This window comes from Lolium rigidum, chromosome 7 (genome assembly GCF_022539505.1).
Source record: "Lolium rigidum isolate FL_2022 chromosome 7, APGP_CSIRO_Lrig_0.1, whole genome shotgun sequence".
Classification (NCBI taxonomy): Eukaryota; Viridiplantae; Streptophyta; class Magnoliopsida; order Poales; family Poaceae; genus Lolium; species Lolium rigidum.
The window spans coordinates 86,048,849-86,073,931 of record NC_061514.1 but is presented as its reverse complement, the minus strand read 5'-3'; the positions used below and the strand labels follow the sequence as shown (position 1 = coordinate 86,073,931).

The 25,083-nt window shown below is 45.7% G+C and overlaps 1 protein-coding gene across 2 annotated transcripts; it reads right to left on the bottom strand.

Moving 5' to 3' along the window:
• Positions 1 to 1,188: 1,188 nt before the first annotated feature.
• On the bottom strand, positions 1,189 to 5,597 carry LOC124674579 (trihelix transcription factor GT-2-like). 2 transcript variants are annotated; one of them, XM_047210623.1, is made up of 4 exons: positions 5,571 to 5,597; positions 4,047 to 4,384; positions 1,536 to 3,171; positions 1,189 to 1,443 (listed from the first exon to the last, which is right to left on the bottom strand). In XM_047210623.1, the coding sequence occupies exons 1-4, from the start codon at positions 5,595 to 5,597 to the stop codon at positions 1,189 to 1,191; spliced, it is 2,256 nt and encodes a 751-aa protein (XP_047066579.1). The 2 variants fall into 2 exon arrangements, with proteins under 2 accessions (XP_047066579.1, XP_047066578.1); XM_047210622.1 differs by lacking the exon at positions 5,571 to 5,597 and having other exon boundaries at positions 4,047 to 4,408.
• Between the last annotated feature and the right edge of the window lie 19,486 nt (positions 5,598 to 25,083).

The window sequence follows — 25,083 nt, the reverse complement described above, 5'->3', positions numbered from 1 at the left end:
ACAAAATCTCAATTTCAAATGTTTTGTTTTTTGACCTATACAAAAATGACAAAATCTGTTTTCTTTTTGTAGATTTGAATCACTATACTTAGATCTATGCATTTGTTATTTTTGTGCAGCCTAAAATACACATTATTTTCAGTTGAAAATTTACACGATTGTGGGATACAATACCGGCTACATCATGATTTATTTTCAGATTTTTCTGAAGCTTAGAAATATGATTTTTAATTTATTTTTCGAAGTGAGATCACTGGTGTTCATGTGCACCAAATCTCTGTCCCATTTATAATTCTAAATTAATATTTTAAAAACCATCATGAAATATATTTTCATATTATGTATATTTAAAATTTTAAAAAGCTTAACTTTAGTTGATTACTGTAGGCATCCTAATTTCAAAAGGAGGAAGTAGTAGTCTTATGCATTGGGCACAAATATCCACAGAGAACATGGATTCTTTTCCTTTTCCTTTTCAAACTTATACGGAGAACATGGATTCAGTTTCCTGATTCAGCCAGTACTAGTACTACATAAACTAGTCTAGTGGTACTGACATTCTTAGCTCATTACTTCTAACCACATGAAGCATAAGAAAATTCACGGTGACAAGTAACACAATAGTGGGGTATATAGAATCTCTACGCTCAAATTACAAAACAAAATTTTCTAAGAACAAAAAGAACATGCTGGAGTAACCGACTAACCGTACATGGTAACAACATCTACACCCACTGGGGAAAAAAGAGAGGCGAGAAAACCCACAGCAAAAAAAGTTGCTTGAAATGTATGTAATTCTTGTATATCCGTTTACAAACCTGTATACCACCGTCACCAGAAGAGAGAAAGGAGAAAAAAGAAGGAAAAAATGCATCAGGGACTGTTACATCGATGTACAATTCTTGATCTTGACACGACGATGACCACCTATGAGTAAGTTACGCAGGGACTTGCTTGCTCTACCGGCCGCCCCGGCCCCCCTCTGCGTCCTCGATCGGCCGGTGAAGGGGACAGAAGAGGCCCTTATTACACAGAACGAATCAATAAATAATGGAATGGCACCAAGAGGGAATTACAGGATGAGATGGAAGAGTCGTCGTTGATGATGGTGTGATGTGATGGTGGTGATTGACTGAAGCAGGTGATGCATGGAACTGTAAGGTGGTGATGGTGATGCTTCGACTGCGCCTATTGGACCATTGCAAGGAAGGAGCTCGCCGGAGTTGATGTTGGCACCACGGTCGTCGGCGTCGTTGCCGGTGGAGGTGCATTGTTGGTGCCGACCGGGTTTGGTCTCTGGAACTGTATCCTGTACATGTTGCGGTCGTCCTCGCCGTCCTCCCCGTCGTCAGTGTAGTCGTCGCCCATGTCGTCACTGTCAGTCTCGTCCGTCATGAACTCCCGGCGCGGCTGCTCGGCCAGCTCCCTCATAGTGTTTTCTGGCTTTACGGCAAGCGCATGTCCGGTTAGTTTCCACCCCTAACACATTGATCCATCTCGAGATTAATTGTTTGCAATGTAAATACGGTGGGTACCTTCTTGTCGCCGAGATCAATGTCGAACGTGGTCGTCGGCGGCGTTGTCTGGCCATTGCTGGTCGGCACCTGCGGCGTCACTCCAATTCCTCCGTTGTTTCTCTTGTCGATGTCATTGATCTTCTTCCCCTCTATCTCGTGCCGGTTGAGGCTAAGCTGCTGTTCCGTGACAGCGGCGGAGGAGACAGACACGACGGCGTTGCCAGCGTTGCCAGCAGGAGGGAGTATGCTGCCGGTGTGCTGCTTCTTGCGGTAGATGGCCTCGAGCTGGTGGAAGTAAGGGCAAGTCTTGGAGTCCTCGGGCCGCCTCTTGTTGCTCTCCTTGACCTTCTTGAAGTACTTGTTGATGTTCTCCCACTTCTCCTTGCAGCGCTTGGAGTTCCGGTTGTAGCCCAGTTTTCGCATCCCGCCGGAGATCTCCTCCCAGAGCGGACCCTTGGGCCCGTTCTCCTGGTAGCGGTTGTCCATGTCCATGCGCAGCTGGATCAGCGCGTGCACCTCCGTCTTGGGCCAGCGCGACGACGACGCGCCCCCGCCGCTGTCCCCTCCTCCGCCGTGACCAGCGGCCTCGCCGTGCTGCTCCGCGGCGACGGGAACCAGCTCGAGCGATGAGCCGCCGGGAGGCGGTGTCGGCGCGCTGCGTGGCATCCCCGCCTCTTGGTGCGTCGTTGTTTCCTTGAGCTGTGGTTGCGGCACGGGCGGCTGCTGTTGGAGCGGCGCGGCAGGGATGGGTTTCGGCTGCGGTGCGGGCTGTGGCTGTGGCGGCGGCGTATGCTGTTGGAGCGGCGCGGCCGGGATGGGCTTCGGCAGCTGCGCGGGCTGCGGCGGGGGCGGCAGCTGCTGCCTCGGCTGCTTCGGCGGCGGCGGGGTCTGCACCTGCATCGGCATGGGGATGACGACGGGCGGGGCCTGCACGGCCTGCGCGCCGATCCGCTGGAGAAACGCGATGATGGAGGCGTCGCGTGAGGCCGCGGCGGCGCGGTCGTGCGCGAGCTGCTCCTGCTCGCGGTTGAGGCGGGCGACCTCCTGCCGGCGCCACGCCTCCTCCCTGGCCGTGCGCTCCGCCTCCCGCTTCTCCATGGTGTCCAGGAACCGCAGCTGCATCTCCTCCTGCCGCCGGATGACCTGCTTCATCAGCCCCTCGAAGAAAGCCATCATCTTCCTGCTCCCGCCGCGCTTGCGCTTGCCGAGGCCGTCCGGGCTGCCGCCGGTCTCCGCGGTCATCTCGTCGTCCTCGAACTCCTCGTCGTCGTCCGAGTCTGACTCGGACATGGACGGGAAGCTCAGGCCTTGCAGGCTGAGGGGCGGCGGCGGCTTGGGGTGGTGCTCCGTAGCCGGCGCCGCGGAGGATATGGGCGCCGGCTGGATCGGGCCTGGCGGCGGCGGCATTGCGCTCATGGGTGCGGGCGTGGCGAAGGCTTGCAGTTGCTGCGGGGCGGCACTGGCCGGCGGTAGCTGCGGCGGGTGGGCGATGGTTGGGCCGTGCAGCGCGTCGAGCTCCTGGAAGAAGCGGTAGCTCTTGCCGTCCTGGCGGCCGGTGCGGCCCTCCTTGGTGCGCTTGTAGTACTTGTGCACGTTCTCGAACTTCTCCTTGCACTTCTTGGCGTTTCGCTTGTAGCCCAGCTCCGCAAGCTTCCTGCAAATAATCAAGACAAATCAGTGAAGTGACAAGGTTAATTACTCCTCCAGTTGCGTACTAAATCGAGCGAAAAAGAGCCGGTTAAATGTGGACGGCGGTGGTGTTTACAGGCAGAAGCTTCGAGAGCGGCGGCGGTGCTCCTCTTTTCTCCGGGCGAAAGAGACAAGGAAACTGAAGGAATTCGAAGGACGATGGCGAGAGGGAGGAAGCAGTGGAAGGAAGGGAATTTAGTTAATCAGAGGTCATCTCGTCTTTTTAGGGATCAGAGGTAAGGACACTTGAAATCGATGGCAGTGGTAAAAAATGGAGTGAATTGTGGATGGAAATAAACAAAGATGAGGCTACATTGGGATGGGAGCGAAAGGCTGCCTTCCTTGTTTTCCCAAAAACTGAAAGCAGGAAACAGTGGCAGACTGGTGCCTGCAGGCAGCTGCAGCCGCTGCCGGCCTGACCCTGCACTGCACGCACCACCGTGGTACGACCGATCGATCGATCCATCGCCAGGACCGCCCCAGATTCTCGCCATCATCGTCCTACTCCTCCTAGGCTCTCTCCCTCACTCCCAAAATTGCAGAAATCGAGATGCATTTGATTAGATCGGCCTGGAAAAGGTTGAAAACCGGAAATTGGGAGAATTGGTGACGGCAGGAGAGCATAATTGGGCATCATTTCATGTGGAACCGACCGACGACGAGCGCTAAATTCCACGAAACCGTTAGCCGCTTTATATGCAAGAAAAATCATCAAAAATCATGCGCAAGGACAAGCTGTGCAGGTGAATCGGGAATGCGTCTGGAAATTTCGTCTAATATTGTTTTCTTTTTCAGTGTGCATAATTCGGTAGAACTGCTGTGTCTCGGTAAGAGAATTACCTGGAGACCTCTTCCCAGAGGGGACTCTTGAGCGTGGCGTCGCGGAAGGCGGCGTCCATCTCTGACCGGATCCTGATGAGCGCGAGCGTCTCCTCCCTTGGCCAGCGGTTGCCGCCGCCACCCGACCCCAGCACGCCGCCTGAGTCGCCGCCGGCCATATCGTCGTCGGGGAAGCTGCCGGAGCCGCCCAATTCGTCGTAGCCTTGCTGCGTCTGCTGCTGGCTCGGTGTCGGCGGGGGGCGGCTGCTGAGCGGCATGGGGCCCGGAGCAGGCGGCGGCGTGGAGAACGGGCCCATGTCCGTCGGCGGCGGCGGCGCGCCGTACTGAGGCCCGCCACCCTGGTGCTGCTGCGGCTGCTGCATGGATGGCACGGGCGGCACCACCACCTGGACGCGCGCGCCGGCTCCTCTCCTCCGCGCGCTTAGCAGGTACCGGAGCAGGCAAGAAGTGTATTTCCGAGCTGAGTTGCTTGAAGGAGTGTAGAATTGGGAGGGAGAAGTACTAGTAGTAGTACTGAATTGTAGGCAATTAACTCCGTTTCTAGCTAGCTCATGGCTTCCCCTCTCCTCTCTCTCTCACACCGAGTGAGAGTGGTGTGGGCGAAGAGAGTAGAATTGGAGGGAGCGGATGAAATAGGAAAAGGAAGCTTGGTACAAGTAGGGAAGGTCCGGGGAGGGAGAAGGACGCCGCTAGCTGGGGGACGATGCGAGGGGAGAGAGGTGGTGAAAAAGAAAGGGAAGAAGGGGGGCGTGGACAACTGGAAAGGGTGGAAAGAGAAAAGAGGAGGGGTGCCCCTACAAAAGGGAGAGGCAGCGCTGCTGGTGCTGGTGCCTGTACTGATTGATCTCTACCCTACGGCGCCGCTTCCATCCATCTCATCTATCTATCTATCTATCTCTCAACAAGAAATCAACGAAATACCGACGTTCGCAAAATAATTTTCCAGCCTGGGATCGGAGGCGTATTCTTATGCGTGTACGTATACGCAGGCGACCGACGACGTCTGTTTGTTACGCGCGGCCGGGGGCGGTGGCGTGTGTGTTGTTATATAGGTCCCGCAGCAGGGTGGCCGCCGGTGAAGATAGATATGGGAATTGATGAGGCTCGGGCGTGGGGACAAAACAGGGAGGGTGCGGCAGTGAAACAGAAAGCGTGAAGGCTCACCGTACACGTGTTCGGCGCGCGCGCCGACGTGGCGCGGCCCCGCGGGGACAACTCCGCAGCGGCTGACGGAGCCCTCGATCGGCAGCATGCAGAGCAGAGCTCGCCCCTGGCCACCGTGCCACGTCACGGCGAGCAAACGTCCATGCAGGAATGCGGTGGAGATAGATAGGGTGACTGGATATGTATATCTCCTCATTTCCACTTTTTATCTTGGAGCTACAAAGTATAAACCGTGTGAAAAAAGAAAGAGAGACCGAAGAACTGCTGGCCGGCTATCTATCTTTTGCAAGCGTGCATGCATGCCGCGCGCGGGGCGCCGGCGCCGGCCGCGTGGGCGCGCGCATGGCCATCTCCACGCACGCATTGATGCTGCTGCGTGTGCTGCATGCATGGCATGTCGTGTCCCCGTCCCGGATGGGAAGGCCGGCGCCGCTTGTATCCACCTGCCGCGGCCGCCTCGTCCCCCATCGATCAATATGCCCAGATGCTCCTCACCCTGTGTCGGCAGCTCCAGAGGGGGTGAAAACGTAGGCACTAGCAGTGCCACTAGTACATGGACCGGGGCACGGTTTTGCCGTTGCTTATGATGACCATCATTAACACGTCATTTGTTCCACAAAACCAAACTGTCCATCCACCAAAACAGATTTAAATTCATTCATACCTTCGTCTCCACAGTTAAGGAGCATCTTCATCGGCACGTCCCAAATATGTGGCGCTATATGCGTCGGCAATGTTGTATCGGCGATGCCGGCGCCTCCCTCCCCTCCTGCTCTGCGTATATGGTGGTGATGGATCGCCATAAGTGTCGCCGAAGCTTCCCAGCGACGCTACCCGTCACTCGCGGGGAGCCTCGTTTTGGGCGATGGCGCTGCTTCGCGAGAGGGAGATAAATAGGAGGAGCGGCCGGTGTGCGCATTCACGGCATCGGTACGTCAGACTTCTCGGCATGGATAACCGACGCTTTTATTAAAGACGACGAACCACCTTCGACGGTGTCCGAGGCGCCTTGCTATAGAGGAAACCGACGTTTTAATGTTGGTCGCTGGCCTCATTCTGGAAATCCAACATGGCGGGAGGCGCCGACATGCCCGTCCAACACATAGTGCGTAGGGGCCAACACGTGGCTACTGGTGGTTTTATTATGCTCTAAATCCGGCTCTCACATTACTGATAGCGCCAATACGAGCCTAAAATGTGACCGCCACCCCAATATACTTTCTTTAGGGAGCTATCGGGGCGACCGGCGGTAGAGATTGCTAGAAGAGGTATAAATTTAATATTCTCTTATTATGAACACTATTACAGACAAAAAAAAAAATAAGATACCAATTCAGTATTAGTAGATTAACCATCAAATATATTTTTAGAATATATGTGGTTCATCTTACATATGTTTATATTTTTTGGATTTGCTTATACTTTATGAGTATCTATCAAAAATACGTATATACTACTACCTTCGATCCACAATAAATATCAAATCTTAAAACCACGACATTTTGTTTCGAGGCACCGATAGGGCAGCATTTCCAACATTAGCCAACCACAAATATTTTTGCCCGTATCCTTTTCCCCGAACTGCGTATCTGGCCGGCTAGATCTACATATACATGTGCGCGCGGAGCATCTCGGCATGGTTGGTCTGGTTAGGCAATTAAGCAGCTGCATGTTGCATGGATCTCTATCTCGTGCTGCTGTAAAATCGGCGACGGAGTCTGGTTCTAAAGGGAATAATTAATGGGCTTAAGCAAACTGACTAAAAACGAGATATCATTGTGTAGGGGTGGGACCGTAATGAGCCGGGACGCCAACGGCACGGGACGGGATATGTACAGTACAACTCTAAACGCATGGGCGATGGGCCCCTGCAAAAACGGACGGTTGTGATCGATGAGGTAGACGCAGCAGTACAGCACGGTCGGTCGTGGGCCGGTACCCTACAGCCAGGCCCACCGAGGCGGTAAAAACCTTCCATATTTTTTTTACTTCAACTCTTTTCTCAATACAGTATGTAGAGGCGATACGGTTGCTGTACATCTTCACATGCGTCCCGTACCACAAATAATACGAAAAAATACCACTTGTGCAGGCCCACCCCGGTCTGCGTCGTTTTTAGATTCCATTCCATAATTTCCGTCGGAAACGTCCCGTCCAGGGGTTCACATGTCAACCATTAATCATGGTTACAAATCTGACACGGATCAAACTGGCTGTATTTTTGTATTTACATGACAAATAGCTCGACGGGTCGATGCGTGTATATATAGTATGCAGGATAATAACAAGATTGATCAATAATTACATGGAGATGGAGTGTGGACGAAGCAACGGAATATGCAGTACATTTCTTCTGTTGAAAACTTCATGCCCAACCGCCCGGCGGCCGCCACTACTAATTAATCATCTACGTGTGACCGCGGCAAGAAAATCATTGGCGATCACCTTGATTAATAGTATGTGGATAACCATATGTTTCCACAACCTCGAAGGGTTTATATTTTTATTGGCCCTGATTAAAATTGATCGATGGTGCTCGAACTCAATCTTTCTGTTTTTTTTTAAACAAGCTAAGATTTGCCATTTTTATTGATAAATCGGTCATCGGCAATGATTAACTCGAACTCGAACACAACCGTCATCATGGAACACGGTCATACTGGGCACAACCACTGACGGTCTAGCCAAATGCCAATACTCGACCACACACATCAACGAGAGACAACTACGACTTAGCCGTCGAGCATCCGAAGAGAACTATGATGGACTTGCCCTTACCGAATCTTTTGTCAAGACCACAAGTTGCCAATCATCGTTGCCGCAGGGGCACACTCCACCGTAGCTTCGACTCTACAATAAAGCGGTGAAGCACGAGAAGACCCATTGAAGATACTGGTAACCGACTATCAAAGCCCAAGTTCAAACCGCTACCTAAGCTCTCATCGATGCATCACGTTGCCAAAACTGCTCGCAGCGCACCCGAGCGAGCCTTCTCAACAACCATTCATCCACTAGTACCCAAGTCAAAGGCAACTTCGAAACGATGCCCACAACAAGGAGAAAGGGCGCATAAGCACCTCCACCATCCAATCTCGAGGATCTGAGGTTTCCCAAAGGAGCCAAGACTACGGGATGGCGAGAGGAGCTCTCAACGACGATTCCAAGAAAGTCAATAGCACCCACGGGTAACGCCGGTCCTGACCAAACTCAGGGAAAGGATTTCTCCTAGTAGCCTCCACCTCGAACCACCCAAGCTGACCGGTGACGAACTGCAACCAAGCTTCCGAAGCCAAGATCGCATCAACACCACTTTCTCCCGCTGCCAAGCCCCGACAGGTCCAAAACTGGTCGGATCTGAGCCAGGAGAACAACATCCCGGGTCACCACCCCACCCACTTTGGTGGCAAGGCCCGCCACTACCGTTGCATAGGCCGATCGATGGTGTCAGACAAAAAAGGGTAGGGGCGAGAGGTGGGAGACTAGGATTTTCCCAGCGCCGCGTTAGGAGCGACATTAGGGTATCGAGTGGATTGTGACAAGGTGTCTCTCGATTTTGTCTATGATACGCGCTAATACGTCTCAAATGTATCTATAATTTTTGATGCGCCATGCTTGTTTTACACTAATTCCAATATGTTTTGTTTACACTTCGTGGCACATTTATGTATTTTCTAGCACTAACCTATTGACAAGATGGCACAGTGTCAGTTCCCTGTTTTCTGTTGTGTTTGTATTTCTGAAAAGTTATACAAGAAATATTCTCGGAATTAGACGAAACAAAAGCCGAAGTTGCTATTTTACCGAAACAAAGACGGAGTCCAGAGGGGGGTCGAAGAAGTGGCGCAGGGCGGCTAGACCATGCCTAGGCGCGGCCTGGACTGGCCCGCGCCTAGGGGTTGTCTGGGCCCACCTGGTGCCCACCGACCTCGCCCTTCTGCCTATAAATTACCTTCGACAAGAAAACCCTGGATATACCATCCTCCATCCACGAAAAGTTCCGTAGCTTCGCCGCCGTCGCAGACAAGATCTGGGGGACAGAAGTCTCTGTTCCGGCACCCTGTCGGGACGGGGAATTGCCTCCGGAGTCATCTTCATCTACTCCACCGCCATCTCCATCATCGTTGTTGACTCCCATGATGAGGAGGGAGTAGTTCTCCCTCGGGGCTGGGAGCTCTACCGGTAGCTATGTGGTTTATCTCTCTTTCTCTCTCTCCCATGGTGTGATCTTTATGTGACCATGAGCTTTGTAACCTAGATGTCGTTATGCTATTTAAGTGGATTTTACTTATGTGATCTCCGGAGACTCCTTGTCCCACGTGTGTAAAGGTGACGGTGTGTGCACCGTGTGGGTCTCTTAGGCTATATTTCACAGAATACTTGTTCACTAAATTATGATTTGAGTTGGATGTCTCGATGAAATTGTGGTGTGTTAGTACCTCCTATGAATGCTCAAAGTGACGGAGTGGGGTGTTCATTAGTACTTGGGAATACATCTTTAAGGTTTGCTTTTGTAGTCCTACGTGGTGAATTAGTGTTCATTATCCAACCGGAGAGTAGTTCAGAGTACCATAATGAAGTGCTTATATTTATATTCCTTTATGATAACATTATTGAGAGTGACCACTAGTGAAAGTATGATCCCTAGGCCTTGTTTCCAACATCGAATCGCCGTTTATTTACTATTTTACTGCATGTTTACTTGCTGTCATATTTATTTCAGATTGTTATTACCACTCATATTCATCCATATCACTTGCATTTTACTATCTCTTCGCTGAACTAGTGCACATATACATCTGACAAGTGTATTGGGTGAGTTGGGGACACAAGAGACTTCTTGTATCGTAATTGTAGGGTTGGTTGAGAGGGATATCTTTGACCTGTACATCCCTGTAATATCCCAGTATTCGTGACGATTGCGGGAGAAAGGAATGTGCATTGCATCGTAAAATCTGGGGAAATTTCGCGCTTATTTATAAAACCACATAAAAAAGGGGGAACAAGTTTCTCTCTCGACACCAGACAGGATTAGGGTTTCGAGAGTGTGATAAACTTGGACATAACCTATATTATCTTAGGGTTTCGAGAAGAAAGTGGAACAATGCATAATCTACTTTAAGTTGCATGACTGAATTCAAACAAGTTAGGTTTGAATTTCAAATTCAAACTTCAATTTGGTTTAACATAATTCAAATAAGGATAAATTCAATAAACAATTATAGAAATTGGAAAATGAAGAAATATAAAAGAATAGTTCATATATCAAAAGCTCATTAGGGAAAACTTGAGCTTTATTGATTAACACACAATATACATTGTCATCTACAATATTAATTTGAATTATGATTATTACAAAACATTATAAAAATTGAATAAATGAAAAAGGAAAAAATGAAAATTACAAAGAAATGCAAATGGCTAAACTAGCTAAATTCTTCAAGCATTTCTTGATCAACTTTTGATGAAGAGCTTCTTGATCATCTTCTTAAACCCTGCTTAGAGAAACAACACAGAAAAAATACTCAAATTATGCCAAGTGGAAATGCCACTTGGCAGGTTAGTCAAAGAAATAGGAATTTTGGTGGATAATACCAAGGCTCAGCCGAGCTGATTGATACGTCTCCGACGTATCGATAATTTCTTATGTTCCATGCCACATTATTGATGATATCTACATGTTTTATACACATTATATGTCGTATTTATGCATTTTCCGGCACTAACCTATTAACGAGATGCCGAAGAGCCGTTCTGTCGTTTCTGCTGTTTTTGGTTTCGTAAATCCTAGTAAAGAAATATTCTCGGAATTGGACGAAATCAACGCCCGTGGGCCTATTTTTCCACGAAGCTTCCGAAGTCCGAAGGAGAGACGAAGTGGGGCCACGAGGCGGCCACACACTAAGGCGGCGCGGCCCGGGCCCGGGCCGCGCCGGCCTGTTGTGTGGGGCCCTCGTGTGGCCCCCCGACCTGCCCTTCCGCCTACATATAGTCTTCGTCGCGAAACCCCCAGTACCGAGAGCCACGATACGGAAAACCTTACTGAGACGCCGCCGCCGCCAATCCCATCTCGGGGGATTCTGGAGATCACCTCCGCCACCCTGCCGGAGAGGGGAATCATCTCCCGGAGGACTCTTCACCGCCATGGTCGCCTCCGGAGTGATGAGTGAGTAGTTCACCCCTGGACTATGGGTCCATAACAGTAGCTAGATGGTTGTCTTCTCCTCATTGTGCTTCATTGTTGGATCATGTGAGCTGCCTAACATGATCAAGATCATCTATTTGTAATTCTATATGTTGTGTTTGTCGGGATCCGATGGATAGAGAATACTATGTTATGTTGATTATCAATCTATTACCTATGTGTTGTTTATGATCTTGCATGCTCTCCGTTATTAGTAGAGGCTCTGGCCAAGTTTTTGCTCTTAACTCCAAGAGGGAGTATTTATGCTCGATAGTGGGTTCATGTCTCCGTGAATCTGGGGGAGTGACAGAAACCTCTAAGGTTATGGATCTACTGTTGCCACTACGGATAAAACATTGATGCTATGTCCGAGGATGTAGTTATTGATTACATTACGCATCATACTTAATGCAATTGTCTGTTGTTTTGCAACTTAATACTGGAAGGGGTTTGGATGATAACCTGAAGGTGGACTTTTTAGGCATAGATGCATGCTGGATAGCGGTCTATGTACTTTGTCGTAATGCCCAATTAAATCTCACAATATTCATCATGTCATGTATGTGCATTGTTATGCCCTCTCTATTTGTCAATTGCCCGACTGTAATTTGTTCACCCAACATGCTATCTTATGGGAGAGACACCTCTAGTGAATTGTGGACCCCGGTCCATTCTTTACATCTGAAATACAAATCTGCTGCTATTGTTCTACTATTTTCTGCAAACAATCATCATCCACACTATACATCTAATCCTTTGTTACAGCCAAGCCGGTGAGATTGACAACCTCATCTGTTTCGTTGGGGCAAAGTACTTTGGTTGTGTTGTGCAGGTTCCACGTTGGCGCCGGAATCTCCGGTGTTGCGCCGCACTACATCCCGCCGATACGTCTCCGACGTATCGATAATTTCTTATGTTCCATGCTACATTATTGATGATATCTACATGTTTTATACACATTATATGTCGTATTTATGCATTTTCCGGCACTAACCTATTAACAAGATGCCGAAGAGCCGATTCGTTGTTTTCTCGCTGTTTTTGGTTTCGAAATCCTAGTAAAGAAATATTCTCGGAATTGGACGAAATCAACGCCCGTGGTCCTATTTTTGCACGAAGCTTCCGGAAGACCGAGGGGGAAAGGAAGTGGGGCCACGAGGCGCCGCCACACTAGGGCGGCGCGGCCCAAGCCCTGGCCGCGCCGGCCTAGCGTGTGGGGCCCTCGTGTGTCCCCCCGCGTTGCCCTTCCGCCTACTTAAAGTCTTCGTCGCGAAACCCCCAGTACCGAGAGCCACGATACGGAAAACCTTACTGAGACGCCGCCACCGCCAATCCCATCTCGGGGGATTCTGGAGATCACGTCCGGCACCCTGCCGGGAGAGGGGAATCATCTCCCGGGGGACTCTTCACCGCCATGGTCGCCTCCGGAGTGATGAGTGAGTAGTTCACCCTCGGACTATGGGTCCATAGCAGTAGCTAGATGGTTGTCTTCTCCTCATGTGCTTCATTGTTGGATCTTGTGAGCTGCCTAACATGATCAAGATCATCTATCTGTAATACTATATGTTGTGTTTGTCGGGATCCGATGGATAGAGAATACTATGTTATGTTAATTATCAAGTTATTACCTATGTGTTGTTTATGATCTTGCATGCTCTCCGTTATTAGTAGAGGCTCGGCCAAGTTTTTGCTCTTAACTCCAAGAGGGAGTATTTATGCTCGATAGTGGGTTCATGCCTCCATTAAATCGGGACGGTGACAGGAAAGTTCTAAGGTTGTGGATGTGTCGTTGCCACTAGGGATAAAACATTGATGCTATGTCTAAGGATGTAGTTATTGATTACATTACGCACCATACTTAATGCAATTGTCCGTTGTTTTGCAACTTAATACCTGGAAGGGGTTCGGATGATAACCCGAAGGTGGACTTTTTAGGCATAGATGCATGCTTGGATAGCGGTCTATGTACTTTGTCGTAATGCCCAATTAAATCTCACTATATTTATCATATCATGTATGTGCATTGTTATGCCCTCTCTATTTGTCAATTGCCCGACTGTAATTTGTTCACCCAACATGCTTTTATCTTATGGGAGAGACACCTCTAGTGAACTGTGGACCCCGGTCCTATTCTTTACATCGCATACAATCTACTCGCAATACTTGTTTTATCGTTTTCTCGCAAAAAATCATCTTCCACACAATACGGTTAATCCTTTGTTACAAGCAAGCCGGTGAGATTGACAACCTCACTGTTTCGTTGGGGCAAAGTACTTTGGTTGTGTTGTGCAGGTTCCACGTTGGCGCCGGAATCCCTGGTGTTGCGCCGCATTACATTTCGCCGCCATCAACCTTCAACGTGCTTCTTGGCTGTAATATCCCAGGTAATGGGGTTACAAAAATAGAGGAAACAGATGTGTGCATTGCATTCATGCATAGAAAATCCGGGGAATTTTCGCGCTTTTGTTTAAAACTGTCAAAGTGATCGAGGTTTCTCTTGCATCGGTGGAATTGAGTTAGTCATCGATGTAAGTGCGACAAATTTCGACATGACCTTTGTGAATTCATGTGTTTTGGGGGGAAACAATTTGAATTCAAGTTCAATATGAAAGACATATATTCAAATAAGAATTTGAATTCTAAACTATTATATAAAATACAAAGTAGAATCAAAGAGGAATGAGAATCAAATATTATAAATAATAATTCACATAAGTATTATTACAACATTTATAAAAATTTAAACAAGTATATCAATACAATAAGTAAGGGCAAACACATTTGATAATTCTTAACAAATAAACAATTTAAAACTTATTACAATTCAGTTATTTACAAGTTACAAAAGAAAAAGAAGAGTACAACGAAATAACAAGAAAACCTAAACTATTCCACCTCTTCTTATTCTTGTGTACCTGCAAAACCAATAACAAAGACAAAAAGGAATTTATTGTGTTAATGTTAAAATGTTTGCTTCACCTTTGGTGAGGCAATGTTAATATTGGAACCAGCTGTGGGGGGTTAGGAATCTGTCCTAGTCTCCAAATTGTGATTAGAGGGATTTATTCATGTTTAGGCAACATTTGGATCAGCTAAGTGTATTTTGGATCAATCTGGATCAATTTGATCATAAGGCAACAGTCAGCAAGTAGGCATCAGGAACAAGTGGCAGCAGCTGATCCATATCACAGAAAGATAAGGCAACCATAAGATAATTCCATTCATTTTTAGGCAACAAGGCAACAATTTGCATATCCCTCTAATCTAGCTAGTATCCACTAAAATCCCATATGTTGTAAATATAGCAATTCACCGTTGACATTAGATGGTCAAGATGAATCAATACCATACAGATTAAGCCCACATATTAAAATTCCGTGGTATAATACTAAGCCCACATGCCAACAGGCCAATACAAATAACACATCTGGCAGTATCAAAGATAAAGGACACCATGAGATAAGCATGAGCCAGACAAAGCCAACTTGCTCACCTACAATAGTGATAGAAGCACACAGGCAGCTCACACACAGTGTGTGTTGTCATTCCCACAGCCAAACAACCAGTAGTATATAAGAGGAAAAATAGCAGCTGTACCAGGCAGCTTTCCTAGTATATCTCACATTTTCAGCCGCAACACACACATCACACTTTGGCAAAACTGATCAGCAGTTATAGAACAGCAAGAACACTTTTATTATCCACCAGCTCAAAAAGAAAAGAACAATAGTTAGATCTCATGAACCAGAATATGAGGCAGCTGATAGAGAAGCTAGGAGGAGCAGGAATCCCACAAGAAGAAGATAAATCAACAGTCCAGAAGACCAAGATCTCTACAAACAGTAGGTTGATCCATAAATTTAATAAAAGCATGTGTTATTAGCCTTTGCATCTTAGGGAAAATAAAAGGGTAACATGCAAAGTAAATAAATCCAACCACCCTGCAACTAGATCTGGTCTAGGAGGATCAGGAGGAATTATTTCTCTCAGATGACATAGAAGTGCTATGCTGAATCGTCATAGAGAATTTGGAAGCCATTTCTTAGTATCTGTTCTTATCCAATATTTTTGCCTCAGCCTTTGCATCATAGGCAGGGCCAAATTAAGAATCAAGCCATATATGTTCTTATCAGCTTAAGTATGAGCAAGCCATCAACATAACCACAAGATCTGATCATGTATGCACTTGATCCAGTAAGTAGTCCCATCAATCCGAGGCTATAAGCATACAAGCTAACACAGCAAGCCATCAAGTAAATTGCCTAACCAAGCATCAAGTAAATCTTTAATAGGCAACACGAGACAATCCGAGAAGGCTGATCACTATTCCATCAGAGGCAACTGGATCATACTCAAGACATTAACAGGGCATCAATTTGTGTATTCTAACACATCTACTGTTCCATATCATTTGTGCACATAATTTAATCATCACCATAAGCAGCCAGTATTAATCAATAAGCTCCAGAATTCTACTTAGGGTCCAGGACATTCATCCCAGGCCAACCAAGTAGGACCATAGTCGCAGCATAGTAATATAAGTATATATCTAAGCTCATAAGCAAGCCACCAACAAAATATCAATCTGCAAGCAAATAATGATGCATCTCACATTTTCAAATTGCAGTAGAGTTATCTAGCCAAGTCAACATCAACTTAGGTGCTTGGATGAATTCATCATCCAAACAGGAGCATCTCCATAGCACATATCAGACACATATTGTAGGAAAGTGAGGCGGTTTAACTCACATAGTAGTATAGTAGTAGAGGCTGCAGAGAGGTGAGGACGCCGGGGTTGCAGTCGTAGATGCCATCCCGCCGGCGTCGAGGATAAAGTAGACGCCGCAGCACCAATTCACCGTCAAGGTAGACATCACGAGCAGCACCCCAACACGAACACCACCAGTTCATCCACCGCGTCAAACCTAGCAGCGAAACACCACCAGTTCATCAGCATCACAGGAAGCAGCAGCCGTAACGCACCACAACAGCACCTGGAGCAGACCATGTCGAGCCGGGAGGGGCGCTGTGGTTGCAGCCACAGCTGCCGTCCAACTAGCGCCGAAAGGGAAGTAGAAGGGGCTCGTACATGAGGCGCAGTGGGGAGCGATGGAGGACAACCACGGCCAGCTGCTAGGCTCAGCCGAGGGCAGGGCCGCGCGCGAACGCCGGACGGCGTCGGAGCAGCAGGCGCCGGTGGTGGATACCGTGGTGGCGTCACACCAGCGGTGGATGGCGCCGGAATAGGAGGCGACTGCCGGAATAGGAGGCGACTAGGGTTTGTCTGAGGGGCACAAACCTCGGTTTAAGGGGCGTCTCGGCGAGGGGATTTGGTGGAGGAGAAGGGCGAGCTGGTGGCGGAACAGCTCCAGCGAGCGGCGGCGTCGGATGTGGCCAATATCGGCCGGAGTGGCGCCGGGCAGCAGCTAGGGTTCTCTGGTTGGGGGCGGCTGATTAAGACCGCGGGGAACAAATCGACAAGAGGAGGCGGTAGAGAGCAGCGAGGCGGAGCAAAGCCCCATATCGCTGGCGCCGGGGTTGGCCAGGAGCGAGCGGCGCCGCCGCAGGGGCGTGGTGGACGCGAGAGAGAAGAGAGGTGAGGGCGGTGACCGTGTGTGTGCGTGTGAGGGGGGGTGAGCGGGAGAGAGGGGTCGGGCCGGTACCTTGCCTGGCTCGACCAAGTCGAGTCGGTTTGGACCAGGCCAGGTTTGGGCCAAACCAGTTGGGCCAATCCATTTAATCATTCAACTATTATTATTTTTACTTATTTATTTATCTTCTAAATAAATCAAGTCATAAGAAACTCCATAGATGGGTAAACTGTTCAAAAAAAAAGAAAAAAAAAGGATTTATAAAATACAAGTGAAAACAGAAAACAAATACCACCAAGGTCAAAGAAAAATAAAATGAACTTTTCACTAATTCTAGGAAATTAATTTTAAAAATCTTAAACTATAAAAAAAACCTAATTAATAAACCTATAATTTCCCTGTTTCTATTTTCACACCAAGAAAATAGTAAATATTATTTTGTGTTAAATTTCATATAATACAACAATTGTTTCTTTATGGTTATGTTTAATCATTTGAAAATCCTAATTGATCATTACTTCCACTATTATTTAAAAAAAACCTAAACCCTAATTCAATTATAAACCAAACCCTAACCTTATTATTTTATGTGAACCATAATGAGCTTCTAAACCTAAAGCCTAGGTTAGAACATATGATCATGACACTTACTTTGCATCCATAGATCCATAGTAGCAACTAAATACTTGTCATATCTTCATAAAATAATAGAGACCTACCACTAATAAAATGGTATCCCATATGTTCATCTTCATTAGACCTAGATGATCAAATAGGGTTAACCAAGAGCAAACCCTAGATCCTATCCTTAGAGATATCAACCTTAATGGATCATGCTTAACATCACACCATTGTGATGAACCCTAATAGCAACCATGCCAATATTGTGCATCATATTACATACACACTAAACCCTACTAGTGTGAGATACTTATGAACCATCCTATTTAGGAACCAACCATTCCTTACTTAGTAGATCCAATAGGAAACTCTAGGTACCTCACCATTAATTGAAATACTTCTTAGTACTTAAGAAGTATGTTCTTCAAAAGTTATTCCTTTGAAGAAAATAAAGAGTAGCCATCAATCCTGCTTTATAGGATCTATAAACCCTAGCTAGCTATCATCGTCTAGATGAACCAAGCTTGATAGCACCTATGTATAACTAATTGCTTAAGATGCTTAAGCTTAACTCAACCCTACAAGCCCTAGCTATGGATGAGTCCAACAATGTTGAGATCCATCTAATCATTACTCCGGAAGCTTATCGAAACCATAATAAACCATAGAACCCCACAAACCTAATTATCATACTTGTTCTTTATCAAAGAACATGTTCTTCAAAAGTTATTCTTTTGAAGTATATGATAAGCAATCATTAACCATGCCATATAGTACTAAGACCAACCACTATTCATTACATGTTAGGATTATACCAAATCTTACTGTTGTTTGCTAGTAATAGTATTATTGTGATATATTGCGTTACTTATTTATAATACCAAGAAATCAACCTTAATAAGAACCTTGTTTGTGAACCATCTAAAAGTACAACACACCCTAAACCAAGCAAACCAACTCACTAATCCTAAATTATCAGGGTTAGGTCACACTTAGAACGATTGCATCTCATAATTATGCATTATTGCATCCTTGCCAATCTTTTAAACATCGTCCTTACCGGACGATGATGCTATTTTAGAATTTGGAGTTATTGCGTATCGAAGACCTTGCCTGCATAATCTTGCGATCAAGAAAGGCAAGTTCATCGCTTGCTCATGTCATTTGAGTATCTTTATCAAATTACTTGCAAAGTACTATGATTATCACTATTGCATAAAAAACCAAAACCACTATTTTCATAACTATGAATATGACTATGTGGTGGGCAATGGAACCATGGATTGTGTTGATATGGTGGAGGTTCCATTGCAAGGGTTTATATCCATCTAGGATTAAACAACAAATGTCGTCCAGTGATTCTTGTGCCGTAATACCCGTGTTAACCATAAGATCTGGAGTGGGACGGAATAGTCAATTGTATTTCCACCTCTTGTACATCAACGGATGCGCTTACCGTAGACACTTGACCCAGGTTGGGCAAGCGGTGGGGTGGGGATCCCATTCTAATTCCCCACGGTAAGTGGTCTATGATGGGTTGCAGCTCACCGGCGAAGGAGTTTGGTTAACGAGTCCCAGACTGTCGTCGTGGTCGGGGTCCATCCTCAATTGGTGTAAGAGGACCGACGAGGACCCAGGGTCGGGGTATGCAACAAAGGGTGGGTGTGCGAGGTAGCGGAGGAATATGATTGGCTATGACCTTATACCGGGCCTCACACCAAAGGAAGTGTGGACGGGTCGCCCCCGGTTGGCACCAAGGTTAAGATCTCTTATGGGTAAAGCAACACACCTCTGCAGAGTGTAAAGAATCGTGACCTGTCACTCCTCGTTCCGGGATATGGAACTGCGAACGCGGCCGGAAAGGAGCTCCATGAAGTTCTAGTAAACCGGTGAAGGCTGATGGACATAGTTCTTCTGAATAAAAGCAACCTTTTGAAGAAATGATTATGAAAACTTGCATTGGTATTAGACTTTCTGGTCTAATGCCGTAGCTAGTGCATTAAACACCTCTTTCCTATAATGAACTTGTTGAGTACGCTCGTACTCATCCCACTCTTAAATCCCCTGCTTAGATATGGAGGCACCGAAGGAGGATCTACGAGTGCAACACGAAGACCGAGGAGTCAACAACTACTTCAAGGGACAGGAACCCGTCGAAGAGTCGAATACCACATCCAACAAGGAGAAACCTAGATTAGCAATAGAAAGGAACTAGCTTCCTAAACTTAGCTCCTATTTAGCTAGAATCTATTCATAGCCTCTGTAGCTAGTTAGATACTCTACCAATAGAGTTCGTGATAAGACTAGTCTACGAGTCGTTCTTCCGGAGTTATTTGCGCTTTACCTCATTGTAAAGTAGGAGGTCTGTGCTCGATCTTATGTAACAGAGTATGTATGTAATTCTATAGACATGCCTTGGACCCTCATATGTTTCTGTTGTACCACTCTGAGCGATATAATACTAGTGGAAAGGTGTTTCATTGGTGTTATATCAGACTTGCATACTACACCATGCAGTGGTATGCCGGGTCACCACATTGGCTCCTCCTGGTTCGATAAACCTTGGTTTCTTTCTGAGGGAAAACTTGCTACTGTCTGCATCACACCTTCCTCTTGGGGTTCCCAACGGACGTGTGTCAACTGCACGCATCAAGCTCTTTTTCTGGCGCCGTTGCCGGGGAGATCAAGACACGCTGCAAGGGGAGTCTCCACAATCCAATCTATTTACTTTGTTTTTGTCTTGCTTTATTTTATTTACTTACTTGTTTGCTGCATTATATCAAAACACAAAAAATTTAGTTGCTAGCTTTACTTTATTTACTGTCTTGCTTTCTATATCAAAAACACAAAAAAATTAGTTACTTATATTTGCTTTACTTATTTCAACATGTTTACTTTTAATTTTACCGTAAAAGACATACCGGTAGGACGTGGTTCTATAGTTGGGAGAAATAATATAGAAGAATTTTTCAATCATGTTAGTACCGTTGAAGATTTTGAAGATAGACACTTGGTAGAACTTGCTCCTACTTATGAAATTGCTCGCTGTCGCTTTAGTTCGCATGTTGGAAACTAAATTTGTTAATCTCAATCCTATAATCCAACACATGTTTCTTACATTCGGTGATATGGAAGAAGGGGAAAATAAAGATTTTGTTTTAGAAACCCTTCTTAGAGAATTTGGTGGTATAGCAAGAGAGCCTAGAAAGGTCTTTATTAAATATAAGATGCTTGGTTCTTATACCAATTTTGTTAGTATCCTTGAAAAGATGGACATGGAGAGAGTAAGGTACACTAATAATATTAATGATGGTGGGGAGATCAAAGCACCAATACCATGTAAGCTCCTAGCGATGAATGAAGCGCTAGAAAATAACTATGCTTGGCTTGTTCCCGAAAATTTGTTTGATGAGAGTAGCAAGCCCAAGACTAATGAAAAGGGAGCCGCTGAAACTTATGTATCCAATATACTATGCATGGTTGAGAAAACTCCAAACCCCGCTGAAGATGCTTCATCTCTTGATAATACTTGATATACACTTTCTGCGTCTAGCTGAAAGGCGTTAAAGAAAAGCGCTTATGGGAGACAACCCATGTTTTTACTACAGTATTTTTGTTTTATATTTGAGTCTTGGAAGTTGTTTACTACTGTAGCAACCTCTCCTTATCTTAGTTTTGTGTTTAGTTGTGCCAAGTAAAGTCTTTGATAGTAAGGTTCATACTAGATTTGGATTACTGCGCAGTTACAGATTTCTTTGCTGTCACGAATTTCGACCTGCCTCCCTGTAGGTAGCTCAGAAAATTAAGCCAATTTACGTGCGCGATCCTCAGATATGTACGCAACTTTCACTCAATTTGGACATTTTTATTTGAGCAAGTCTGGTGCCTCAATAAAATCCATCTTTACGGACTGTTCTGTTTTGACAGATTCTGCCTTTTATTTCGCATTGCCTCTTTTGCTATGTTGGATGAATTTATTTGATCCATTAATGTCCAGTAGCTTTATGCAATGTCCAGAAGAGTTAAGAATGATTGTGTCACCTCTGAACATGTTAATTTTTATTGTACACTAACCCTCTAATGAGTTGTTTCGAGTTTGGTGTGGAGGAAGTTTTCAAGGATCAAGAGAGGAGAATGATGCAATATGATCAAGGAGAGTGAAAGCTCTAAGCTTGGGGATGCCCCGGTGGTTCACCCCTGCATATTCTAAGAAGACTCAAGCGTCTAAGCTTGGGGATGCCCAAGGCATCCCCTTCTTCATCGACAACATTATCGGGTTCCTCCCCGAAACTATATTTTTATTCAGTCACATCTTATGTACTTTGCTTGGAGCGTCGGTTTGTTTTGTTTTTGTTTTTGTTTGAATAAAATGGATCCTAGCATTCATTGTGTGGGAGAGAGACACGCTCCGCTGTTGCATATGGACAAATATGTCCTTAGGCTTTACTCATAGTATTCATGGCGAAGGTTGAATCTTCTTCGGTAAATTGTTATATGGTTGGAATCGGGAAATGCTACATGTAGAAATTCTAAAATGTCTTGAATAATTTGATACTTGGCAATTGTTGTGCTCATGTTTAAGCTCTTTCATCATATACTTTGCACCCATTAATGAAGAAACACCTAGAGCTTGCTAAATTTGGTTTGCATATTTGGTCTCTCTAAAGTCTAGATAATTTGTAGTATTGAGTTTTGAACAACAAGGAAGACGGTGTAGAGTCTTATAATGTTTACAATATGTCTTTTATGTGAGTTTTGCTGCACCGGTTCATCCTTGTGTTTGTTTCAAATAACCTTGCTAGCCTAAACCTTGTATCGAGAGGGAATACTTCTCATGCATCCAAAATCCTTGAGCCAACCACTATGCCATTTGTGTCCACCATACCTACCTACTACATGGTATTTCTCCGCCATTCCAAAGTAAATTGCTTGAGTGCTACCTTTAAAATTTCATCATTCGCCTTTACAATATATAGCTCATGGGACAAAATAGCCTAAAAACTATTGTGGTATTGAATATGTACTTATGCACTTTATCTCTTATTAAGTTGCTTGTTGTGCGATAACCATGCTTCTGGGGACGCCATCAACTACTCTTTGTTGAATATCATGTGAGTTGCTATGCATGTCCGTCTTGTCTCGAAGTAAGAGAGATCTACCACCTTAATGGTTGGAGCATGCATATTGTTAGAGAAGAACATTGGGCCGCTAACTAAAGCCATGAATCATGGTGGAAGTTTCAGTTTTGGACATATATCCTCAATCTCATATGAGAATACTAATTGTTGCCACATGCTTATGCATTAAAGAGGAGTCCATTATCTCGTTGTCCATGTTTTCCCGGTATGGATGTCTAAGTTGAGAATAATCAAAAGCGAGAAATCCAAAATGCGAGCTTTCTCCTTAGACCTTTGTACGAGCGGCATGGAGGTACCCCTTTGTGACACTTGGTTAAAACATGTGTATTGCGATGATCCGGTAGTCCAAGCTAATTAGGACAAGGTGCGGGCACTATTAGTATACTATGCATGAGGCTTGCAACTTGTAAGATATAATTTACATGATACATATGCTTTATTACTACCGTTGACAAAATTGTTTCATGTTTTCGAAATAAAAGCTCTAGCACAAATATAGCAATCGATGCTTTTCCTCTTTGAAGGACCTTTCTTTTACTTTTATGTTGAGTCAGTTCACCTATCTCTCTCCACCTCAAGAAGCAAACACTTGTGTGAACTGTGCATTGATTCCTACATACTTGCATATTGCACTTGTTATATTACTCTATGTTGACAATATCCATGAGATATACATGTTACAAGTTGAAAGCAACCGCTGAAACTTAATCTTCCTTTGTGTTGCTTCAATACCTTTACTTTGATTTATTGCTTTATGAGTTAACTCTTATGCAAGACTTATTGATGCTTGTCTTGAAGTACTATTCATGAAAAGTCTTTGCTTTATGATTCATTTGTTTACTCATGTCATTACCATTGTTTTGATCGATGCATTCATTACATATGCTTACAATAGTATGATTAAGGTTATGATGGCATGTCACTCCAGAAATTATCTTTGTTATCGTTTACCTGCTCGGGACGAGCAGAACTAAGCTTGGGGATGCTGATACGTCTCCGACGTTCGATAATTTCTTATGTTCCATGCTATATTATTGATGATATTTACATGTTTTATACACATTATATGTCGTATTTATGCATTTTCCGGCACTAACCTATTAACAAGATGCCGAAGAGCCAGCTTGTCGTTTTCGCTGTTTTTGGTTTCAGAAATCCTAGTAAAGAAATATTCTCGGAATTGGACGAAATCAACGCCCGGGGTCCTATTTTTGCACGAAGCTTCCGGAAGACCGAGGGGAAAGGAAGTGGGGCCACGAGGCGCCGCCACACTAGGGCGGCGCGGCCCAAGCCCCGGCCGCGCCGGCCTAGCGTGTGGGGCCCTCGTGTGGCCCCCGCGTTGCCCTTCCGCCTACTTAAAGTCTTCGTCGCGAAACCCCCGATCGAGAGCCACGATACGGAAAACCTTACCGAGACGCCGCCGCCGCCAATCCCATCTCGGGGATTCGGAGATCACCTCCGGCACCCCGCCGGAGAGGGGAATCATCTCCCGGAGGACTCTTCACCGCCATGGTCGCCTCCGGAGTGATGAGTGAGTAGTTCACCCCTGGACTATGGGTCCATAGCAGTAGCTAGATGGTTGTCTTCTCCTCATGTGCTTCATTGTTGGATCTTGTGAGCTGCCTAACATGATCAAGATCATCTATCTGTAATACTATATGTTGTGTTTGTCGGGATCCGATGGATAGAGAATACTATGTTATGTTAATTATCAAGTTATTACCTATGTGTTGTTTATGATCTTGCATGCTCTCCGTTATTAGTAGAGGCTCTGGCCAAGTTTTTGCTCTTAACTCCAAGAGGGAGTATTTATGCTCGATAGTGGGTTCATGCCTCCATTAAATCTGGGACAATGGACGTAAAGTTCTAAGGTTGTGGATGTGTCTGTTGCCACTAGGGATAAAACATTGATGCTATGTCTAAGGATGTAGTTATTGATTACATTACGCACCATACTTAATGCAATTGTCCGTTGTTTTGCAACTTAATACTGGAAGGGGTTCGGATGATAACCTCGAAGGTGGACTTTTTAGGCATAGATGCATGCTGGATAGCGGTCTATGTACTTTGTCGTAATGCCCAATTAAATCTCACTATATTTATCATATCATGTATGTGCATTGTTATGCCCTCTCTATTTGTCAATTGCCCGACCGTAATTTGTTCACCCAACATGCTTTTATCTTATGGGAGAGACACCTCTAGTGAACTGTGGACCCCGGTCCTATTCTTTACATCGCATACAATCTATCGCAATACTTGTTTTACTGTTTTCCGCAAACAATCATCTTCCACACAATACGGTTAATCCTTTGTTACAGCAAGCCGGTGAGATTGACAAC